Source organism: Euprymna scolopes, chromosome 30 (assembly GCF_053919585.1).
Source record: "Euprymna scolopes isolate OS-2025 chromosome 30, ASM5391958v1, whole genome shotgun sequence".
Taxonomy (NCBI): domain Eukaryota; kingdom Metazoa; phylum Mollusca; class Cephalopoda; order Sepiida; family Sepiolidae; genus Euprymna; species Euprymna scolopes.
The window spans coordinates 4,610,494-4,634,104 of record NC_136511.1 but is presented as its reverse complement, the minus strand read 5'-3'; the positions used below and the strand labels follow the sequence as shown (position 1 = coordinate 4,634,104).

At 33.9% G+C, this 23,611-nt stretch overlaps 1 protein-coding gene across 3 annotated transcripts in view; it reads right to left on the bottom strand.

The window, feature by feature from the left end:
- Positions 1-23,611, bottom strand: part of LOC145254637 (dopamine beta-hydroxylase-like) — a 479,491-nt gene that overhangs the window by 41,763 nt on the left and 414,117 nt on the right. For all 3 annotated transcript variants that reach the window (XM_080113254.1, XM_080113255.1, XM_080113257.1), the window contains one exon: positions 20,269-20,448. In XM_080113254.1, the coding sequence (XP_079969380.1) occupies positions 20,269-20,448 (180 nt within the window). The remainder of the gene's footprint in view (positions 1-20,268; positions 20,449-23,611) is intronic.

Here is a 23,611-nt window from a genome sequence, read left to right as displayed (position 1 = left end):
ACTTGCAACTTGTAACTCTGGCGTTCTTTTTGTGACTGTACTTGATACTAGAGGTCCTAGCACTCTAGCTCAAGCAGATTCAGCAGCTAAAAATCGGAAATTATGAGGCTTAAAAGCCCAACCATGGACTGTTGTTGAACAGAAGGTGTTGCTGTTTTGCTAGCACTAGTCAATGTTTGATAAGCGGAGCAATACAACGAGTAAAATACTTACCAAGAAAATAAAAGAGACTGCCCCCCCGTAAGATAAATAACAAAACACTACTTGCCAGATTAAGATCTCTATAAGAGCAACTCGACTCATCAAAAATAATATCAAAAACTACCTGGAAAATATACCTGGTGAACTAAGTGCAAGAGAGATTCAAACAATTGCACGTAACGGGACAGTCAGAATCTTTAAAAGATCTCCCGGTTGGAATATCTGAGTTAGCGGGTGAACGTTTGGCATCCGGTAGAATGCTCCATCCTCGGCTTAAACAAACTGATCAGAATAATAATAATAAAAGAAAACAATGGGAAAAGTCTGGTTTTAAATTGATTAAATAACTTTAAGATGGACTTTCAACAAATGAAAAAGATGATTTTTAATTATTATCGATTTATGTTTAAGCTTCCGTTTTCATACCTGATCACACTCCTTTCTTTCTGTTTTACTTTGTATTATTTTCAAGCTCTCTATTCCATGTCGAGAAGAGCATCATACGTACGATCACACACACACACACACACACACACACACACACACACACACACACACACACACACACACACACACTCCCTCTCTGTTTCTTTGCCTCTCAGTCCATCTCTTCGAAAATATATAACTTGAAGTTGAGATTTTAATTGTGGAATCAAATTTGAGCTCGCCTTTCACAGAGTTATTTCCCTTCTTATCTAAACCTATCGACTTCCTCCTGTTGTAGATTTTGTTCTTGTTCTCTTTATTTCTGCCCCTTCTTCCTAACTTAAAGCGCGCCGAACAAACATGTTCCACATTCGGAACCTTATGTCCATAGCAAGGGAATCAGCTAGTATGAAGTTTGACCTAGGTGTACTGAGTGCAGATCATGATGACAGAATCCGTTCCACGAGGCAGCGTCATAGATTTTTTTTTTTTTAATTCAATTTTCACCCCAAACAAGGCACAGTGCCACTTTGAAGCAGGGGGCTACTATTAGGGAATTAATTAGCGGGGTCATTATGAGGGGAGAAGAGAAAAGATGTTTGTTAACATTACACTTGAACTTCTGCATATCATTGCAGTTGGGAAAGCAGAATCCCGGAAGGGAATTCCAAAGACCCGCAGTTCTGGGGAAGAAACTATTGGAGTAAAAGGCTTTCTTGCACCTAGGGATCTCTACTGTAAAGGGATGAGACTTAGTAGCTTGTCGGGTTTGTCGGGGGTAGTTACGTCGGGGAGGTACAAGTGTTTGCAGTTCGTCAGAGCATTCACCGTTAAAGTATTTGTAGAACAGGCAGAGGGATGCAACCTCTCGTCGATGGGACAGAGGTTGAAGCCTAGATGACAGTTCAGGACCTATCAGGTTGGCGACTCTTTTTTGAACCCTGTCCAGGAGTGAGAGACAAGCAGCAGATGCACCAGCCCAGATGTGACAACAGTACTCCATACATGGGCGAATGGTTGCCTTATAGAGGTATAGGATACTGGCAGGCGTAAGTAGTTTTCTAGCACGGTAGAGGGGGCCAACCTTCCTTGCAGCAGCCTTGGCAATTGGTTGCATGCAAGGTTAAAACACAAATCAACAGGCCAAACGGCGTAGACATAAACATGGGAGGAAAATAAAATGTGACATGCGAAGGGGAATATTTCTGCGCTTCTGATTGGCTAAAATAGGAGTTTGATTAAGATGTTATCCAATCAAGAGTCAATATTTTAAACAAAATTTTAAATAGATTTTTTTACGATAGACAGAGGCTGTTTTCGTCTGGAAATGTCAGCGCACATCAGTGGGCCAGGTTGACAGATATTTATAAAATCTCAGACGCGTCAAAGCAATCGGGGTAAAAGGCACAAAAGGGCCAACCTACTTGACCGACATGAATAATTGTACACTTCAGTCTCTTTTATTTTAATATGAATCTATCTCTTCCTCCCTCTCTCTTTTGCCAACCATGTAATCATTTTTTAGAGATGTTCTTTAAATAGTCCAAATTTTGAATTAAAATAATATATTTTGTGTTTAAACAGCAAAACTTCGAACGTGTACTTTAATAATTTCGAAGCCGGATTTGAAAATTTTTCCAACTTTTAAAAAGTAAATAAAATATTAATTCCTCTTTTAAATAAAATACTCTAACTCTCTGGAACATATATGACTTTTAGCTGAAGTTTTAATTGTGGAATCAAATTTGAGCACGCCTTTGACAGAGTTACTTCTCTTCTTACCTAAACCTATTGAATTCCTCCTGTTGTAGCTTTTGTTCTAAAAACAAACAAAGGACAGGAGGGTTTTATTATTATTATTATTATTATTATTATTATTATTATTATTATTGGTTTATAGTACAGCTTCCCTTTTCATTCCTATGCCTACTCCCTTCTTTCTGCTGTTTTTAAATGTTATTTTAATCTCCTCTTCTGCTTATCTTCTCTATTTCTATATCGGGTATACGTACGTTCACACACACACACACACACACACACACACACACACACACACACACACACACACACACACTAACACACACACACTCTCTCTCTCTCTCTCTTTCTCCCCCCTCTCTCTCTCCCTCTGTCTGTCTCGCTGTAGACATAGACATAAGAGGAAAGTAAAATAGTGATGTCATGTTTTGTCGAGCCGAGAGAAAAAAAAAAGTTTCAAATAAGTCTATCTATGAGAGCCGAACTGAACACATCGAACAATACGGCATAATCACGTTGACACACCGGTTCCCATTAGGTCACCGAAGTTAAGCAACGTTGAGCCTGGTCATTACTTAAATAGGTGACCAATTTGGGAATTCCAAGAGCTGTACGTAGGAGGACTCCCTTCAAGAGTTGCAAATACCTAACGTCGTCATCTTCCCTAACAGGGATATACATGCGACTGGGGACCGCTTGCGAATTTCATGCTCCCATGGAACTTCTTTCTTCGGAGGAAGTCGGTTAAATCCAAATAGGGTTAGAGCGGTTTCACACACATTGAACAATGCGACTCTGCCATAAGACGTTGCGTGAGGTATTGTGGCCAATAATGTCCAAAGAAAAATTTGAAAATCGTCAAGTGCTAAATGTTACGACGAAGATCGTTGCTCGCATGCGTCCCATTTCAGTTAAAAAGTTAATTAATTAATTAATTAATTAATTAGGTGAACGTTAGTATCTCTGTCTCTCTCACACTTACGCCAGTCAATTCTGTCCAGAAATATAATTCGTATCATTTAGATTCATCGGACTGTTCTCATCATGATTGTGATTTTTCACAACGTTTCGGTCGATGTAACCACCGACCTTCTTCAGGTGTATCTTGTCGAACTTGGGGATGTTTCTGTCGAACTCGGAAATTTGGGCGGAATTTCGAGCGGAACCCTTTATTTACTTCACGGGGGTAGCGTGCTCTTGTTTCGTCAGCCATCATTGGATAGAGGTCCTAAGTAATTCGCAATTGTATTTTTTGATCGCCCACACTAAGGATTGAATCTTCAACCTTCAGAAAAATATCACTTTTTACAGTTGATTTTTCCAAATAGTCTAACCACTGCACCAAGGGCCATTGTGGACTGAAGAAGTAGGTCGGAGGTTACATCGACCGAAACGTCTTGAAAATCACACTCAAGATGAGAACAGTAGTTCGATGAATTCAAATAATATGAATAACCAGTCCTCATCTAAAAAATTCTTAGAAACTTTTAGTGGACGTCTCTGTATTTCTTTATGCATGAAAATAAGTTTTATTTTTCTAGCACAAGTGATGAGAGATATGTAAAAAGGAAGGATCGTAAAAGGCATTTATTTAGTATTGAAAATATTACAAAACATAAATACAAACCCCCACCCACTTTTCTCCTCTCGCTTTAGTTGCCCCTCCCCGAAGATATATAAATAGCGTTCTATTTCTTTTTAAAATTTCAATGTAGGAAATGAATACATTTTTTTTATTGTTGACTAGCAAGCCGGCCCAGTCGTAAAATACACTTAAATAATGATATTTTAATTCATGCAGATTTCGTATTTATTATTATAGAGCCGATTCTCTATTGATTATTATATTGTACCCAAAATATTTAGTGATGATTTCAAAAGTTTAAAAGATGATATTTCGGTGTCATAGAAATCAAAATATTACACACTGAAGCCTTAGTCGTTATTTAGCGCTTCAGCCTTCGTTGTTACTGTCTGAGCTATATGGATAAAGACTGCTAAAATTTAAGCTACTTAAAACTAAAAATGAAGGTTACTTGATTTATTCTTGCCATAAAAATTTAAACCCCTTAGCAGCTACTTTTACAGACTAAAACTCTACTCGAAAGGGTCCGCGAAGTCCAAATACCTTATATATCAAGTTTCTAGTTTGTAGACGAAATATTCAGAGGAATTTGGTAGAGAAGTTTCGCATACATATAGAAAAGGTCATTTATATATATATATATATATATATGTATATATATATATATATATATGTATATATATATATATATATATATATATATATAGTCTTTGAAGTTACTTTATAATATTTAAAACTATAAAAAATGTCTTCAGTTGAAAACTTATTTTGTCAGTATGTCAATTAATCTCCCGTATCGCTGAATAGTTTTACAAAGCAACCAAACCAAACACTATGAATAAATAATTGAATATAAAAGGAGTTTGAAACATGGAAAACTTTGACCAAAGTAGCTAATCTCGAAAAGTACTGGATTCGGTATTGGATATCGTAGGAGCGAGGGGGATATGCCGTGGAAAAAAAAAACAAAAAAAAAAACAAAAACAATAAACAAAACAAAACAACAAAAACATAACAACAAGAAAACCAAATTCCATGAATAAATATTTGAAAATATAAAGAACTGAAAGTATTTTTTTTCAAAAATATCGGATTCGGCTATGGTACTATTGCTTTCCGGGGAGAGTTACTTGGGAACGCAACCAGCTACCTGGGGGGGGGATAAACAATATCCAACGATAGGCACATGGAATAACATCAACACAACGGGTCGAGATGTCGTCGGCTATAACCGGCTGGCATGGGTTGCTTCTTGTCTTCATTGCGTCGTTACAGGCAATTTTCCATCGTCGGCATTAATGGCATGCTGGAATTTAACGCTTATACAAAAACAGCGAACAAATGCATTTTTATAAAAATATAATTTATTTAAGATTTAACAATAAGGAACATATTTTTATAAAGACCAGTTGAAACCGGACACATGTTATGTCGCGTATGCTGGCCCCAGAATGCAAGCTTCAACTGTTTTAGCAATACAATCATATTTCAATTCTCTCTTTCTTCATTGAAAGAGAGAGAAAGGGAGTGAAAGAGAGAGAGAGAGAGCGAGAGAGCAAGAGAGAGAGAGAGAGAGCGAGAGAGAGAGAGAGAGAGAGAGAGAGAGCGAGAGAGAAATATGCGTTTAACTTTTCACATAGTTTAACTTTTATTGTGCACTAGATTCATAAACCCCTGCCAATCTTCGTGTGCCGACAGTTTTAAACATTTAAAAAATATCTCCTCACTGAGATGTGTGTGTGTGTTTGCAGACCAAGTTAGACACAAGGTTTATTTATGTAGAGCCCCTAGCTCCCTCAAAAGGGGCGCTTTCCATTGTGCTACACAGCATTAAACGCCGACAAAGTGTTGATATCAATCCAATCAATGCAAACAATAATTAATAATTAAATTAATTTAGAAGGCAATTGTCATTTATAAATTACTAGCGGGGGTACCCGGCATTGCCCGGGTGTTTAGAGGTGTGTGTGCTCGGCGTTGGGTAATCACAGCATAAGAATAAGCGAAGTAAATAGTTTTAAATATTAAATAAAAATTGAATATTATATAAAAAATATTTTTAAATATTAAATAAAAATTAAATATTATATATATAGAAAAGTTACAACTTAAAAAAAAATCGAAGAAAAAACACAAAAAAACTAACGTAAGGCAAACGAACGATGTTAAATGTAAAAATCGGAAAAACAAAAAAAAATAGAAAAACGAAAGTTAAAACTTCTTTAAAAAATCTGAAAATACCCGCCCCCCCAAAAAAAACACGTGAAAAAATGGCTTAAATAAGCCTTTTTAAATATTAAAATTTAAAAATTGGTCGTTGCCCGGGTGTTTTTGGGTGTGTGTGGTCGGTCGGGGTGGGAGGTGTTAATGAAAACCTAAGAATAAGCGAAGTAAAAAAAAAAAAACAGAAAAACGAACGTTACATGAAAAATGGCTTAAATAACCCTGCTTCAATATTAAAATTTAAAAAATCGAAAAAAAAGAAAGACATCTCACACCACAACCCAAAACCTTTAGATAATGACCCAGCGCTCTAACCAACTGACCTAAGACGACGTACACGGAAATAGGTAATTTTTTTTAAATCTTTAAACTAAATAAGGTTACGACGTCGTATGACGCATGGGTAGAATCGACATCTTCATGAGAGGACGGTTTTTGCTGACGCCCCCTTGTAGAAAACTACTGATATCAGTATGAAAAAATTAACGTGTTTGGCCAATTTTTCGATATTTGTCGGGCAAAGGATCGCGCTTTAAAATAATACTGAGTTCGTTAAAATCGGTGAACCGTGTCGAAAGCTTTTAGCAGATATACAGACACACACACGTACATACATACATTTTCGCTTTTATATATATATAGATTAAAAAGAAATCCATGAGTGAAAACCTGAGAATATAATTTTCTGTTGCCAGGAGACGAGCACCATTACGTCCATCGTACAAAACTTCAAAAAGCCAATCAACATGATCATAAGTAAACGCATATTATATTAAGAGCCCGGAAGTCTGCACTGAATTTTGTTTTATTTAATCCACGTTGGTAGCATGCTCTAGTCTCGTCAATCATCACTGATTAAACGTACTTAGTAATTAGCAATTGGATTTTGAGTGTCGGTCGAACTGAGGATTGCACCTTTAACCTTCAGAAAAGTGATAACTTAATTTTACTAAGTACTTAATTCACTACGCCACAGGTCAGGTTCTTGCTGACTTGCAATATGATTTGAAATAAATACAAAGTAGGCATTGCCACGGCTGGTGCAAAGGTGGAATCTCTCTAACGCGTTGAAAATAACTCGCATCTATCAATATCCTATATATCTACAAAGCAACCGATTTGAAATAAATACAAAGAAGGCATTGCCACGGCTGCTGTAAAGATGGGATCTCTCTAACTTGTTGAAAATTGCTCACATCTATCAATATCCTATATATCTACAAAACCACCGATTTGAAATAATGCAAAGAAGGCATTGCCACGGCTGCTGTAAAGATGGGATCTCTCTATCGTGCTGAAAATAACTCACATCTGTCAATATCCTATGTATCCTATGTATCTACAAAACCATCGTTTGCTAATGGAGGGAGTATTGTTGTTACATCTAGGCTGGTGCTTCTACCGCCATCATCTCTTAATTAGATAGAGTGTAAAAAAAGAGTATCAAATCTAATTATTCTCACTGCCTTCCCTCACACTTATGCTTTACTCTTCCTTCCTTCTACTGCTAATTCTTTTTCTTCATATTGTGAAGTGCGCCGGACACACGTACGTTCGATTTTATTATATAAATAAAGCAACGTTTTCCTTATTTTATTATTGGTATCTTGTGAGCGATTTGTATATTTATATATTTATTTATTTATTTTTTTGCAGACTGTTATACTCCAGACCAGATAAGAACGAAAAACTTAGATGTATAAAACCAAAAACTACAACCTTGATTGCCCTTCGGGGCCCGTAGCGCAGTGGATAGAGACATTGAATCTCTACACTTCCAAGTGAGCATTATCTGATGACAGCGGTTTCAATCTTACCCAAAGCCGGTCAGAGGATTAGTTGGCCAAAAGACGACAACTATGGAAGGCAGTAATTATTAAGGATACAGTTAAGAGGCCAAGCATTCATAACAAAGCTCCTTTCTTAGAACTGCACGCCTGTGGAACTCTGTTCCGTCTGCCTGCTTCCCTCCTGACTACAACTTGGATGTCTTCAAGCCCAACGTAAACAAATTCTTGATGAAACGCCCCCTTAAGTAGACACTTTAAATATCCACACTAACGTACTGTACTTACAATAACTCTTATCCCTGAGTGGCTTCCGGGCCTTGATAAGTGGTGACCACCTTGTAAAAACAAAACAACAAAAAAAAAAAACGTCGTGAAACAACAACTATAATGACGAGGATAAGCCGGTCAGGGATTAGTTGGCCAAAACATGGTGAGACGACAACTATGGAAGGCAGTAATTATTATTAAGGATACAGTTAAGAGGCCAAGCATTCATATCCCGTTGCGGTTAACCACCCGAGGAAGGCAGGAGGAATAGTTAGCCGAAACGTCGTGAAACAACAACTATAATGACGAGGATAACAGTCCGCAAATGTAGAAATAACTAAAAAATTTTGTTCCTGCGTTAAATGTAAATTGTTTTTATTTTGTGTCCTTTACCTTAATATGATTTTCGTGATTGCGACGAATTTCGATAAAATATTAAGAATTAGCCTTTAAACGAATCAATAAAAAGTGCATTAAAAATTCTGATCGTGTCTGATTAGCTCAATTTGGCATTGGTGATTCGTGATGTGAAAGAGATGGGTAATCACGATGTGGCTTTAAATAACCTTTTATTGTCTTCGAAATGCCAGACATGATGCAAATCCTGGCGAATATCCAACACAAAAAAAAAAAAAATAATAAAAATAAAACAATTAAATATTCTCTATAAGCAAGATATACAGAGTGTCCAAAAAGTCACTTAAGGGTTTTGAAATTAAATAGATTCTTTATTTTTGATATCTTTCTGTAAATCTCACACAATCTGACTAAGACACTGGGAGATTAATAAATTGCACAATTCAAAGAATCTTTATTTATGAAAAAAAATGTCTTTTAAATGTTGCCCATTTTCAGCTTTGCATATTCGTGCTCTTTTCAAAACATTATTCATGACAGATTACAGAATCTCTGGATTGCGACTTAATTCTTTTATTTTGTTCCTGATGTTTTCCTTTAATTCTTGCAGGGTTTAGGGTTTGACGTTTCGAGGTCTGCCAGCTCGCGGAATAAAATAAGGGAGTTAAATCGCAATCCAGAGATTCTGCAATCTGTGATGTATAATATTTTGGAAAGAGCACAAATATGCGAAGCTGAAAATGGGCATAATTTAAAAGACATTATTTTTCAAAAATAAAGATTTTTTTGAATTTTGCATTTTTTAAAAATTTCCCATTGCCTTACTCCGATTGTGTTAAAATTATAGAAAGATATCATTAAAAATAAATAATCTATTTAAGTTCAAAGCCCTTCAGTGACTTTTTGGACAGCCAATTATAGAAAAAGCAACCAGAGAATGTTGCTTACAAATATTGACTCTCAACCAGATATCGTTTTCAACTAATCAGAAGCATAGAAATATATGCTTCTCATCATTGTCAAATGCTATGACAAATGTAGTTAAAAATATTCTCTCTCGACTGATTAAAATCTCAATCAACATCTTCTTTCAACCAATCAATTGTCGACAAAATTCGTTTGTGCTGATTTTTAAAACAACGCCAAAAGAATCGTCAGGTTATGCAATTTCGCAAGCATTTGGAAAGTGCAAACTAGAAAATCTATCTATCTATCTATCTATCTATCTATATATATATATATATATATATATATGTATGTATATATATATATATATATATATAAGTGAACGTGTGTGTGTGTGTGTACATTTTTCAACACAATAACTGTCAATTTAAAGCCTACAGACTCGAAATTTTATATACAGGGTACTGAGATTGGGAAAAATATTTGTGATCCGTTTTCGGCCAGAAATTTGGCTGTTAAGGGATCAAAGTTCAACGATTTGACCTTTGAGAACTCTACCAAACTCCTCCGACAATTTGGGGTCTAAACACTTGTAATTTTAGATATAGGTTCCTTGGACATGGATCTAACTTAATAACTTGATTTGAGCCCAAAACAATAAATGTAAAGGGGTCATAATAGGGGTCAAACTTTAAAAAATTGACCTTTAGAGCAGTTCTCAAAGGTCAAATCGTTGAACTTTGACCCCTTAACAGCCAAATTTCTGGTCGGAAACGGATCACATAGATTTTCTCAAATCTCAGTACCCTGTATATCAAATTTCGAGTCTATAGACTAAAAATTGGCAAAGTTATTGCGTAGGGAAATGTACACAGACACACATACACGTTCACTTTTATAGATATACAAGCATGGGTGCCCGGCGTTGCCCGGGTGTTTGGAGGTGTATGCTGAGCAAAAAAAAAAAAAAAAAAAAAAAACAGAAAAAAAAAGAAAAACGGTCAATTTTTTAAAGTTTGACCCCTATTATGCCCCCTAAAAATTTATTGTTTTGGTCTCAAATTACATTATTAAGTTAGATCCATGTCCAAGGAACTTATATCTAAAATTTCAAGTGTTTAGACCCCAAATTGTAGAAGGAGTTCGGTAGAGTTCTCAAAGGTCAAATCGTTGAATATTGGCCCCTTAACAGACAAATTTCTGGCCGAAACCCGATCACAAAGATTTTCCCAAATCTCAGTACCCTGTATATAAAATTTCGAGTCTGTAGACTGAAAATTGACAGAGTTATTACGAATTAAAATGTACAGAGACAGACATACAGACACGTTCACTTTTATAGATAGATTGCATTACATTATTCTGAAGTATATATATATATATATATATATATATATATATACTCTATTAATACATTTATTGTCATCGAAATCGGTGAAATCGCCAATGTGTCATTCAAGGAAATTGGTTACCGCTCTAGTCTACCACGGTCCACTAGAAGGAAGCTTAACTGGCCTTTTGGCCCAATATATTGTAGTCTACATTGCACTGTAGAGAGTCTACTGTTGATTTTATAAAACAATTTTTATATATAATGGCTTAAATTAAAGTTTAAATTGCAAAAATCAAGTATAATGGCTCAATTGTGCTCTAAACAGAAACATTCATTTCGGACGCACCACTGTCATATCAAAGAACTGACTGTTTATTTAATATGCCGGCCTTTCTGTTTGTGCGGTAATAAAACTTCTCATGTGCACTTGTTATATTAGGCGTTATAATGTGTTAACTTTGGCCATCGGATTTTTTTTTATCGGATTATTTCGATTATCGATTATCGATTATCGATACTTATTGGAAGTGTTCCCATATTAAAGCTATCTAAAAACACTGCTACATCCATGAAGTACATTTGTGTAACATTTCATAAAAACTCAGTTCAGCCATTTCAGAATTCATGGGGAACGTACAAACACATACACGCACACAAAGTTTCTTTATATAATAGTAGATGGATGGATAGAAGAAACAATAGATAGATAGATAGATAGATAGAATAAAATAGATAAATAGAATAGAATAGATAGAATAGAATACAGATAATACAATACATAGAATAGAATGAATAGAATATATAGAATAGAATATATAGAATAGAATGAATAGAATAGATAGAATAGAATGAATAGAATATATAGAATAGAATATATAGAATAGAATGAATAGAATAGATAGAATAGAATAGATAGAATAGAATAGAATGAATAGAATAGATAGAATAGAACAGATAGAATAGAACAGATAGAATAGAACAGATAGAATAGAACAGATAGAATAGAACAGATAGAATAGAATAGATAGAATAGAACATATAGAATAGAACAGATAGAATAGAAAAGATAGAATAGAATAGAATGAATAGAATAGAATAGAGTAGAATAGATAGAATAGAATAGATAGAATAGAATAGATAGAATAGAATAGAATAAATCGAATAGATAGAATAGAATAGATGGAATAGAATAGATAGAATAGAATAGATAGAATAGAATAGAATGAATAGAATTGAATGAATAGAATACACTGAATAGAATAGAATAGATAGAATAGAATAGAATACATAGAATAAAATAGAATGAATAGAATAGATAGAATAGAATAGATAGAATAGATAGAATAGAATAGATAGAATAGATAGAATAGAATAGATAGAATAGAATAGAATAGATAGAATAGAATAGATAGAATAGAATAGATAGAATAGAATAGATAGAATAGATAAAATACAATGAATAGAATAGATAGAATAGAATAGATAGAATAGATAGAATAGAATAGATAGAATAGAATAGATAGAATAGAATAAATAGAATAGAATAGATGGAATAGAATGAATAGAATAGAATAGATAGAATAGATAGAATACAATAGATAGAATAGAATAGATAGAATAAAATGAATGGAATAGATAGAATAGAATAGATAGAATAGATAGAATAGAATAGATAGAATAGATAGAATAGAATAGATAGAATAGAATAAATAGAATAGAATAGATAGAATAGAATGAATAGAATAGAATAGAATAGATAGAATAGATAGAATACAATAGATAGAATAGAATAGAATACATAGAATAAAATAGAATGAATAGAATAGATAGAATAGAATAGATAGAATAGATAGAATAGAATAGATAGAATAGAATAGATAGAATAGATAGAATAGAATAGATAGAATAGAATAGATAGAATAGAATAGATAGAATAGAATAGAATAGATAGAATAGAATAGAATAGATAGAATAGAATAGATAGAATAGAATAGATAGAATAGAATAGATAGAATAGAATAGATAGAATAGATAAAATACAATGAATAGAATAGATAGAATAGAATAGATAGAATAGATAGAATAGAATAGATAGAATAGAATAGATAGAATAGAATAAATAGAATAGAATAGATAGAATAGATAGAATACAATAGATAGAATAGAATAGATAGAATAAAATGAATAGAATAGATAGAATAGAATAGATAGAATAGATAGAATAGAATAGATAGAATAGATAGAATAGAATAGATAGAATAGATAGAATAGAATAGATAGAATAGAATAGATAGAATAGATAGAATAGAATAGAATAGATAGAATAGAATAGAATAGATAGAATAGAATAGATAGAATAGAATAGATAGAATAGAATAGATAGAATAGATAAAATACAATGAATAGAATAGATAGAATAGAATAGATAGAATAGATAGAATAGAATAGATAGAATAGAAAAGATAGAATAGAATGAATAGAATAGAATAGATAGAATAGATAGAATACAATAGATAGAATAGAATGAATAGAATAAAATGAATAGAATAGATAGAATAGAATAGATAGAATAGATAGAATAGAATAGATAGAATAGATAGAATAGAATAGATAGAATAGAATAAATAGAATAGAATAGATAGAATAGAATGAATAGAATAGAATAGAATAGAATAGATAGAATAGATAGAATACAATAGATAGAATAGAATAGATAGAATAAAATGAATAGAATAGATAGAATTGATAGAATAGAATAAATAGAATAGAATAGATAGAGTAGAATTAATAGAATAGAATGAATAGAATAAACCGAATAGAATACATAGATAGAATAAAATAGAATGAATAGAATAGAATACATAGAATAAAATAGAATGAATAGATAGATAGAATAGAATAGAATAACCCGAATAGAATATATAGATAGAATAAAATCGAATATATAGAATAGAATATATAGAATAGAATAGAACAGAATAGAATAGATAGATAGATAGATAGATAGATAACCCCCATCAAGAAAGTGTAATCGGTTAACACTCAACCGGTGGATGAGAAGAAGGAGGATAGCGATCAGGATAACGTTTGTGACAGAATTGCATCATGAGTCATTATTGTTCTGATGTCAATTTCGATTGGATTAATCAATCTACATTGTTATTCATAGAATAGAGCGCTCTCGGGCGATATTGATTCTGGTGCCGTTAATTTGTTAATTCAATTCACTGCAACTAGGCATACACACGTTTTTTGTTTTACATTTTTTTTATTTCAGATTTGGATTTTTTTTAATGTGATGGTGCAGTTCCCTCTTAAAAAATCAATTTAATTAAAATTACATTAACGCAATTAAAGAAAATTTTAAAATCAATTCCATAATAAAAAAAAACAAAACAAAAAGCGACCAGGGAAAGAACCAGTAAAAGAACAAAAGTTACCCATCGGATTAAATGGGAACAATTCCATTAGCAATGAGAACATTGTTACATAGAGCATATGGCGCGCGTGCGAGAAAATCAGCAGCAGACGTAGGATAGCTGACTAGCCAAAATCTTAGCAGCAGCCGTCTTAGCACATATGCAAATTAAGCATGTGTGCACGCGCTGACGTAACGAGAAAGAGGAGAAAAAAGCAGCAAAAATGACAACACGTGGTCGAGCAAAAAAGGAGAAGCAAAGTGCACCGTGCACGACAGACGTGTGAGAATGTGTGCGAGAAAGCGCTTACTCTGGTGGCGGGGAACGATATTTTTAAAAAGCACCCATTGCATGTGCGAAAATACTTTTGAAAGAAAATGAAATGCGTTATTGTTAGAAGATTCACAAATACATGTATTTTATTCGCGCGCGCGCGCACACACACACAAAATAAATAAATAAATAAATAAATAAAATGCTAAATCGGATTTTTCTTTATTTCCCTTTCTTTGTCTGTTCCTTTGCGACGAGGTCTTAGACAGCGCGCGGATCCGAGTGGTTGAAGTGTGACGACACTGTAAAAGTATAACGGCCGCGTTACAACATGAAACCAAATACAGTTATTTATTATTTACGGAAATCCTCCGAGACAAAGCCTGAATCCACATGATGTAAGGAGCTGACATGAACGAAAGATGATTCTTGCAAATACAGAAGATGCCTATTGGCCTTACTCTTGAAAAGACCAAGGCTATAGGTAGAATGAAGACAGTGAGCAAGAAGAGAGTTTTGCAACCTTGTTGTCCTTGGAAAGAGACTACTTGAATAAGAAGCTGTATTACAATGATGTATTAACACAGCGAAATGAGGACAACGAGTCAAACGAGCTGGGAGAAAGGAAGCGGACAATAGATAAGATAATTCTGAGAAACACATGTCATAATATTATTTGTAGAAAAGACTGAGACTAGCAACATCACGTCTATGAGAAATAGGTTGCAGTGAAAAAGAACGCGTGGGGACCAATCAAATTACAGATACGTTTCTGCAATTTACCAAGAATCTTCTAATGAGATACATATTCACCAACCCAAATATGATAACAGCACTCCCTATTGGGTCTGATTCTTATTTGTACTCACTAGGGGTTTTCACACAGGTCCTCATCAGTAATTACTCACGGTATTCCATGGATTCTGAGTGACAACAAGATTCCCAGTGTTATAGCACTGTACAATTCTTTGGGTAACCATTACAAATTATTTTGCTTTAACGCAACAGCCGTTTATCATTGATTTATTGTTCGCAATGACCACTTGTTTACTTTGGATGTGGGTGGTAATAAAATTCCCCAAGTTCCATGTAATATCCGAAATTTTCTTATGAAAGTTTGTTTAGTTCTCTTAATCTTAGATTCCATTCTCCTTAACTCTTCATGACTATATTGCGTGATTATCATTCAAGACTGGTGGCATTATGGAGAGGATAGTTTATAAGATTTTTTTCAGTTTTAGTTCTTTCGGGTTCATGTGGTTATCCGTCCATGTTTTTAGGTCAATGTCAAGATTATTTCCGAAGAATCCTTTACAATGACGATTTTTATGGGTTTTGCTTTTTGGAGGAGGGGATGCTGAAAACGAATGCAACATTTAAAAAAAGGGCAGAGAAAGGGTTTTCATGATATGAAGAAATTACTTTTTTTCAAAAATTGGGAATAACTTTCCTATAGAAATTTAACATAAAACGAGCACCCACTTCCTGGTCACCTAGTGATAGTTGTTTTGGCCTTTTGGTCTGCATGAAAGCTTTTTGCTATTTTTTTTTTACTTACTTACTTTCCACCTTAACAATCACCTTTAAAATGACGACTTCAGATGGTTTCCGGATATGCTGAAAACGAATATCGCATTTAAATTTACTGGAAACAAGTAGTTTTCCGGATATTAAGCAATGTAATTCCTTATGTTATCAGTGTTGGCCATTTCGGTTCACGCGTATGGCCACCACTGATAACATAAGGAATGACATTGCTCAATTTATATATAATGTTAAATTGAATCAAACAAAAAATCTTAATGCTACAATAGTTTAAGTTATAAATTTATTATATTTTTTCTAGAATATCTTGTCCTTTTCTTTTCGTTTTTAACAACTAACCCTTTTACTTTTCTAAGTTGTCCTAACCATATTACTTTTGATGCTCGCATTATATATATATATATATATATATATATATATATATATATATACACACACATATATATATATATATATATATATATACACACACATATATATATATATATATATATATATAGCTTTTAGATAATAGTATATATATATATATATATGTATATATATAACTACTTCATTTACTTACATAAAATTAATATACGAAAGTATAGATTTATGCGTAAACTTTAAGTATTTACTTCAAAAGTGCTCAATACGTAGGTAGAGCTAGTTAGTAATATTCGGCGTTTCATCCAGTATAGGATTCGTCAGGCTTATGCGCGAATTCTGTGGTTGTTTCTCGTTTTTATATATGTTGAGGATTTTAGTTAGCCAATCAGCTTTCTAGTATCCACCGCGCCCCTTCCTATAAGCCAATGGGCATGCATTTTATCGACCAAAGGATCTGTTTTAGAACTAAGTTAGTGGTTTAAGGCAGACGATTTTCCTCGTTTCTGCTCTTTTTTTATATATATATATAAATATACATATGTGTACACACATACATGTACACACACATATATATATATATGTGTGTGTGTGTGTGTGTGTGTGTGTGTGTGGTCGTTTATGTAAATTCATGTTTATTTAATTTATTTATTTGTTTGTTTTCTATTGTTTTAGTTAGTTTTAAAGCTATTTTGTATCACTATCCTAGAGTAAGTTTTATTTTGTGAACACAATTGTTTGCTATTTCTCGTCTACAGTTTAAATATTCAGTGTAGCTTAATCGCCAGATATATTTTATAAATTACTATATATATATACTATTATCTAAAAGTCACTTTGTGTGTGTATGCGTGAGTTCCTTCCTCATAGGTTCCGAAACGGCTGAGCCTATTTTTTGAAAATTTCAGAGAGATGATTTATATGTCTGGCAGTATTCTGAGATATACTTCGTACAGAAATTCATCCGATAAGTATCGAAAATCGAAAAAAAAAATACGATCTTAAAAATAGTCTTTCTTTCTTATTTTTACAGGAGAATATTTTACGTTTCATCGTCTAAGGGAGATAATTCTCAGCAAATCAAGAGAGATTCAATTCTCAGTTAATTATTTCTTCTTAAAAACCAAACAAAAGAAAAACAGAACTGTTATCGTCTAGACATATTGGTCAGTTGTAGAGTATTCGACTACAGATCGAATGGTCTCCAATTAAAACCCCAGTGTATCTCACCATTTCATTTTAAATTAATTTTTTTTACAATGATTTACATTTACGATAAACGAAGAGGTACTATTTAAAATCGCCGCAAGTTATTTCGATTTCATATTTAAAAATTAAACATTAATCAGGAGTGACTTTTCAAGACATTCAGCGTCAAACCCAAACATCAGCTGATGTGATATTGTAAATAAACCCAGACGGAATTTGATGAACGACATGATCATTATCCTTATTATTAAAAAAAAATTTTTACGAATTAGTCCACCGGCCGAATTATTCCTCGGAAATTATATTATTCAATAGAGAATTGATTTTGTAATAATACATACGCAATCTGCATAAATTAAAATCATGTTTAAGCGTATTGTACGGGAAACGCCGGGCTTCCAGCTTATATTAAACATTTATATATTTTTCGTATTGCTGTTTTTCATATATATATATATATATATATATATATATATATATATATATACACTTGTGCCCGATATTATTCATACCCCCCTTGAAAATTGAGTTTATTAGGTGTAACTTTGTAAGAATTTTTTGTTTACGTCCATATTGATACATATTCTTAATAAACCTCTTCTGATCATTTTCGTCATTTTAAAATCTCGGGATACTTGTAATAAAAGAAATATACAGCTATTTATAAAATCTGCAATGTTCAAAAATAATCATACCCCCTTATTTTTTCAGTATTAATCGAGTTTCTGACTGTTTGTTTCCTGTTTGATTCTTATTTTGAATGCTTTTATACAACCTTTGATTAATTTCATTTCGTTTTTTGCATTTTTCAGAAATTAAAATGATATCAACTGAAAACCAATAAAAGAATAAAAATTATTAGAATGGGGAACAAAAAAGAGCTTAGTAATGATCTTAGGACTAAAATTGTGAATTCACATAAGGATGGTTTAGGTTACAAGTCAATTTCCAAGAAATTTGAGGTCCCTACAGCAACAGTACAGAGCATCATCAAAAAATTCCAGAGCCACCACACAACAAACAACTTGATTGGTAGAGGAAGGAAAAGGAAACTGTCTGCTAGAGCCACCAGGAATATTGTAAGAAGTGTTAATGCAAATCTAACCACCACTACTAAGGACATTTTAGAAAATCTGGAGTCTTCTGGCATAAAAATATCAAGGCAAAGATTTCAAAGGACTCTGCATGAAAATGGTCTGAAAGGAAGAAGACCAAGAAGGACTCCATTGTACACCGGAAAACACCTTGCAGCACGTCTAAAGTTTGCTAGGACCCATGTGAATTCTCCAGAGTCCGTTTTCTCAAGTATTTTGTGAACTGACGAAACAAAAATTGAATTGTTTGGCCATATGGATACTTCTTACGTTTGGAGGAAGAAAGGAGAAGCTTACAACCCAAAGAACACCATATCCACGGTGAAACATGGTGGTGGTAGCCTAATGTTTTGGGGCTCCTTTTAGGCTAGTGGTCCAGGTAGTTTGGTCAAGATAGATGGAACCATGAAGAAGGAGCAATATTTGGAGATACTCCAGAAAAACATTAGACAGGATGCGGAGAAGCTCCATTTAGGACCAAACTGGGTCCTTCAACAGGATAATGATCCAAAACATACTGCCAAAATAGTCAAGAAATGGTTTGAGGATAATCAAATTAATGTTTTGGAATGGCCTAGCCAGAGTCCCGACCTGAACCCTATCGAAAACCTCTGGCACATATTGAAAACTGAGGTTAAAAAGCGGAAACCTAGAAATTTGAGGGATTTGGAGAACTACTGCATTGAAGAATGGTTAAAAATCAGTGTTGATGCTTGTAAAAACCTTGTTGATAAATATCCAAAACGGTTACAGGCAGTTATTAAGAATAAAGGGCACGCTATTGACTATTAGTAAGAGAGGTATGAATAATTTTGAACTAGTGCCATTATTGTTTTTCTTTGTATAATGTTTCAAACTTGCATAATTTATTTATTTGTTGAGTTTAAATTAAATGCTTATGCTTGATTTATTGTTTGAAATCCCTTTAATATTGTTTACCTTCTGGTTTGAGCAATATTCTTATAGAAATCTCAAAGATCCGAGGGGTATGAATAATATCGGGCACAAGTGTATATAAAATCGAGCCAGAGATGTCTCGTGGTGCGGGGTTCGAATCGTTCGGCTGGTGTTAATCGTGACACCCTGCACTGAAGAATCCCGAAAGGATGAAACACTAGTGTCTGTAGGTATTTAATTATTATAGCAAAAAAAAAACAAAAAACAAATTATATATATATATATATATATATATATATATATATATATGAAAAAAAATCAATACGAAAAATATATAAATGTTTATATCTTTTCTGTATTTATTTCCTGTGTGTTGAGGTGTAGGAATGTAAAAAGTCTTTTGAAAAAAAAAAAAAAAAAAAAGAATGCTTCCTTCAAAAGCACACTATTTTCGGCCGATCCTTCGATCTTCCTCAGTGTGAATGATAAAAAGTATATATATATATATATATACTATGATTTCGTGGACACACCGGTTCTCTTTAGATCGAAGTTAGCGACGTTGAGCCTGGCTAGTCCCAATTGGGAATATCACTGAATTGGAAAAATGTGAAATACTTACTGCAGCGCCCATCGCCCATGCGCCAATCACTTTTCTGCACACCTTGAGACCCTTTGGTTTACCCTCTGCCAATCCGGGTCCGTTGTAATACGGTACCTTCACGCCTGGCGCCACTTCACAATGAAACACTTCGATGTGATGCACCACGTCTTCGTTGCCTTTATTAATGTAGCCTTCAAACTGAAAAAAAAATAGACACAATCAAAATCCTTCTAATTACAAATTTGAACATAGCTAACACTCTTATTAACATACTAGCAATTCAGTCCAGCTTTATTCGGGCCTTATGTACTGTTCATAATTTTATGTGCATATATATATATATATATATATATATATATATATATATATATATATATATATATATTAAAAAGTTTGACTCATGTCTAGGTAACCTATATCTAAACTTTCAAGTGGTCATCTTTTTCAACTTTGACCTCTTGGCAGTCAAATATTCGCCCCAAAACTGATTTAAAAGCTTCCTCATGTCTGAATACCCTTTATGTAAAATTTCAAATGTTTAGACTAAAAATTGGCTGCATAGTTTGCAAAGGTCAAATCTTTTGAACTTTGACCCCTTGGCAGATAAATTTTCGGCAAAAAAAAAAAAAAAACGATTAAAAAGCTTGACCTATGTCTGGATAGATTTTATGTAGAATTTACAATGTTTAGAAAAAATATTGGTTGTGTAATTTGGTAAAGACCGCATATGTCAATTTTTAAAACTTTGACTCCAATTTTGATCCCTTAACATTTATTGTTTTGAGCTCAAATCAAGTTAAAAAGTTTAATCCATGTCCAAGTAACCTACATCTAAAATGTTAAGTGTTTAGTTTACCGAGGAGTTTCCTAGCGTTTTCAAAGGTCAAATCGTTGAACTGTGATCCCTTGATAGCCAAATTTCTGGCCGAAACCAGATTAAAAAGATTCTCCCATATCTCAGTACACCTTATGTTAAATATCGAGTCTATAGACTGAAAATTGACAGCGTAGTTTTGTAGGGAAATGTACACACACCAACAAGTTCAGTTTTGTAGATATATAGATAAACAATAAACTCAAACGAATGTACAATGGCCGAGATCTTAGAAAACAACCGTCAGTCAGTAGCAGAATGGGACCGTAAATGGATAGTAACATTTCATTCTACTAAAAGTAGCCTCGTAGGAGATGTCCTTTTCTCTTCCTTGCAACCTCTATCTCACAGAGGAGATGTTGCGAGTTTGTCTCTGATGTATCGTTATTTTCATGGAAAGTGTTCGACTGAGCTTCAATCTATGGTCCCTCCTCGCCAAACTTTCACAAGAAACACTCGTCTAGCTGTACACACTATCAATAATTCCCCCACTCTTTATCTGTGTTTAAACCTAAACGTAGATTCCATGAACAAAGCTTCTTTCTTAGAACTGCACGCCTGTGGAATTGTCTTCCGTTTTCCTGCTTTTCGGCTGACTACAGTGTGGTTGTGTTCAAGTCTAACGTAAATAAGTTCTTGATGAGCCGTTCTATATAAGTTATCAAATTTACCAAATTTTCATTACTAATGATTACTATGTACACTCTTTAACCCTTATCCTTGAGTGGCCTCTTGGCCTTGATAAGTGGTGATGCCTATGTAAAAAAAAAGTAAGCTTCTTTCCTTTAACAACTACAAAACAAAACTGCTAAACTTGGCCTTTTGGCCAAGATCAAAGTGTAGTAAATTTGTTTTGTAATTTTGAATTTTGCTTTTAATTTATTTTAATTTTACATTGAATTATTTTGATTGTAATTTTCATTTTCACGAAATAAATTAAATATAAAGATCAAAGTGTAGTATCTTTTCTGGCAGATACTGCTAGCAAAGACCATATGTGGGGGTAACCCCACATATCAGACCTTGGTCAATGTAGGGGCAACCCATCATACCAATTGTCACTATCCAGCTCCCATTTCCCACCCATCGGGAGCTGGTCCTCTTTTCCCTCCCCCTCCCCCTCTCTCTCTCCACATTAAAAAACGGCCTTGTGCCTAATTTGCTCAGTGGGGAAGCAAATAAATACAATCTGTTCTGGCAGATACTGCAAACAAAGACCATACGTGGGGGCAGCCTCACATATAAGACCTTGGTCAATGTAGGGGCAACCCTTCATACCAATTGTCACTATCCAGCTCCCCTACTCCCTAGGGAGTTGGTCCCCATTTCCCCTTCACTCCTCACTTTAAAAATCGGCCTTGTGCCTAATTTGCTCAGTGGGGGAGCAAATAAATACCTCAAAGTGTAGTATCTGTCTTTCAGATGCTGCACTTCAATTTCTTGTTCTCTGTCAGTGGAGGAGAAATCCTTCACGACTGAGACAATTTTTATTTTTGTTCCTTTTCTCCACGTAAAAAAACGACCCCGGTGTCTAACTCTGTCCCGTGGGGAGGCATTGTAAATAGGAACAACTACAAAACAACTTATCAACCACCGGTTGCAATGACAAACAACATTTTACATGAGAGCTCATCATTTAAACTCTTTGGCTTAACATTTATAAGCAACATGAATTGAAACAATATTGAGGACATTGTCAAGGCTGCTGCAAAGAAGGTGGGCTCCCTCTACTGTTCTAGAAAATGACTCACACCAGAGAGTTTCCTATATCTTTACCAAGTCATATGTGCTCAATAGTATGGAATAGTGCTGTCATATCAGTGCTGGTGTATCTAAAACAAATATCTCCCAAAGACAGGGTAAAAAAAAAAAAAAAGACAAAAAGTATTAAATCTCATAGGTCTTGCTGTATCAACCAAGTCCCAGCCTCTTTTCCATCGCCGATTTTTTTTTTTTATATAGGAGTCACCACTTATCACTAGGGCTGTGACAACAGCATATTCTTTTCATTGTTTTGACTCTTCAGTATATGTCCGTTAATATCTTATGTTTTTATATAGACTGATGTGGTTCTCGGTTGATTGACTGTGTCTTACTGTGTCGGATATATACTTCACAGTCAAAAGAATGAAAAGAATATTCTGTTGTTACAGATCTACTTATCAAAGCCCAGAGGCCACTTGAGGATAAGGGTTAAAGGGTGTACAGTCTGAGAATCATAGTAATCGTTAGTAGTAGGGATTCGGTAAATTTGTTAACTTAAGTGGAACAGCTCATCAAGAACTTGTTTGCATTGGACTTGAAGACGGCCACATTGTAGTCAGCAGGAAAGCCGGCAAACGGAAGACAATTCCACGAGCGTGCTGTTCTAAGAAATAAACTTTGTTCATGGAATCTACGTTTAGGTTTAGGCACAGATAAAGAGTAGGGAAAATTATGTTGCATCTCTGTGCCTTTTTTTAGAAGAACTTTAATGAAATGTGCGAA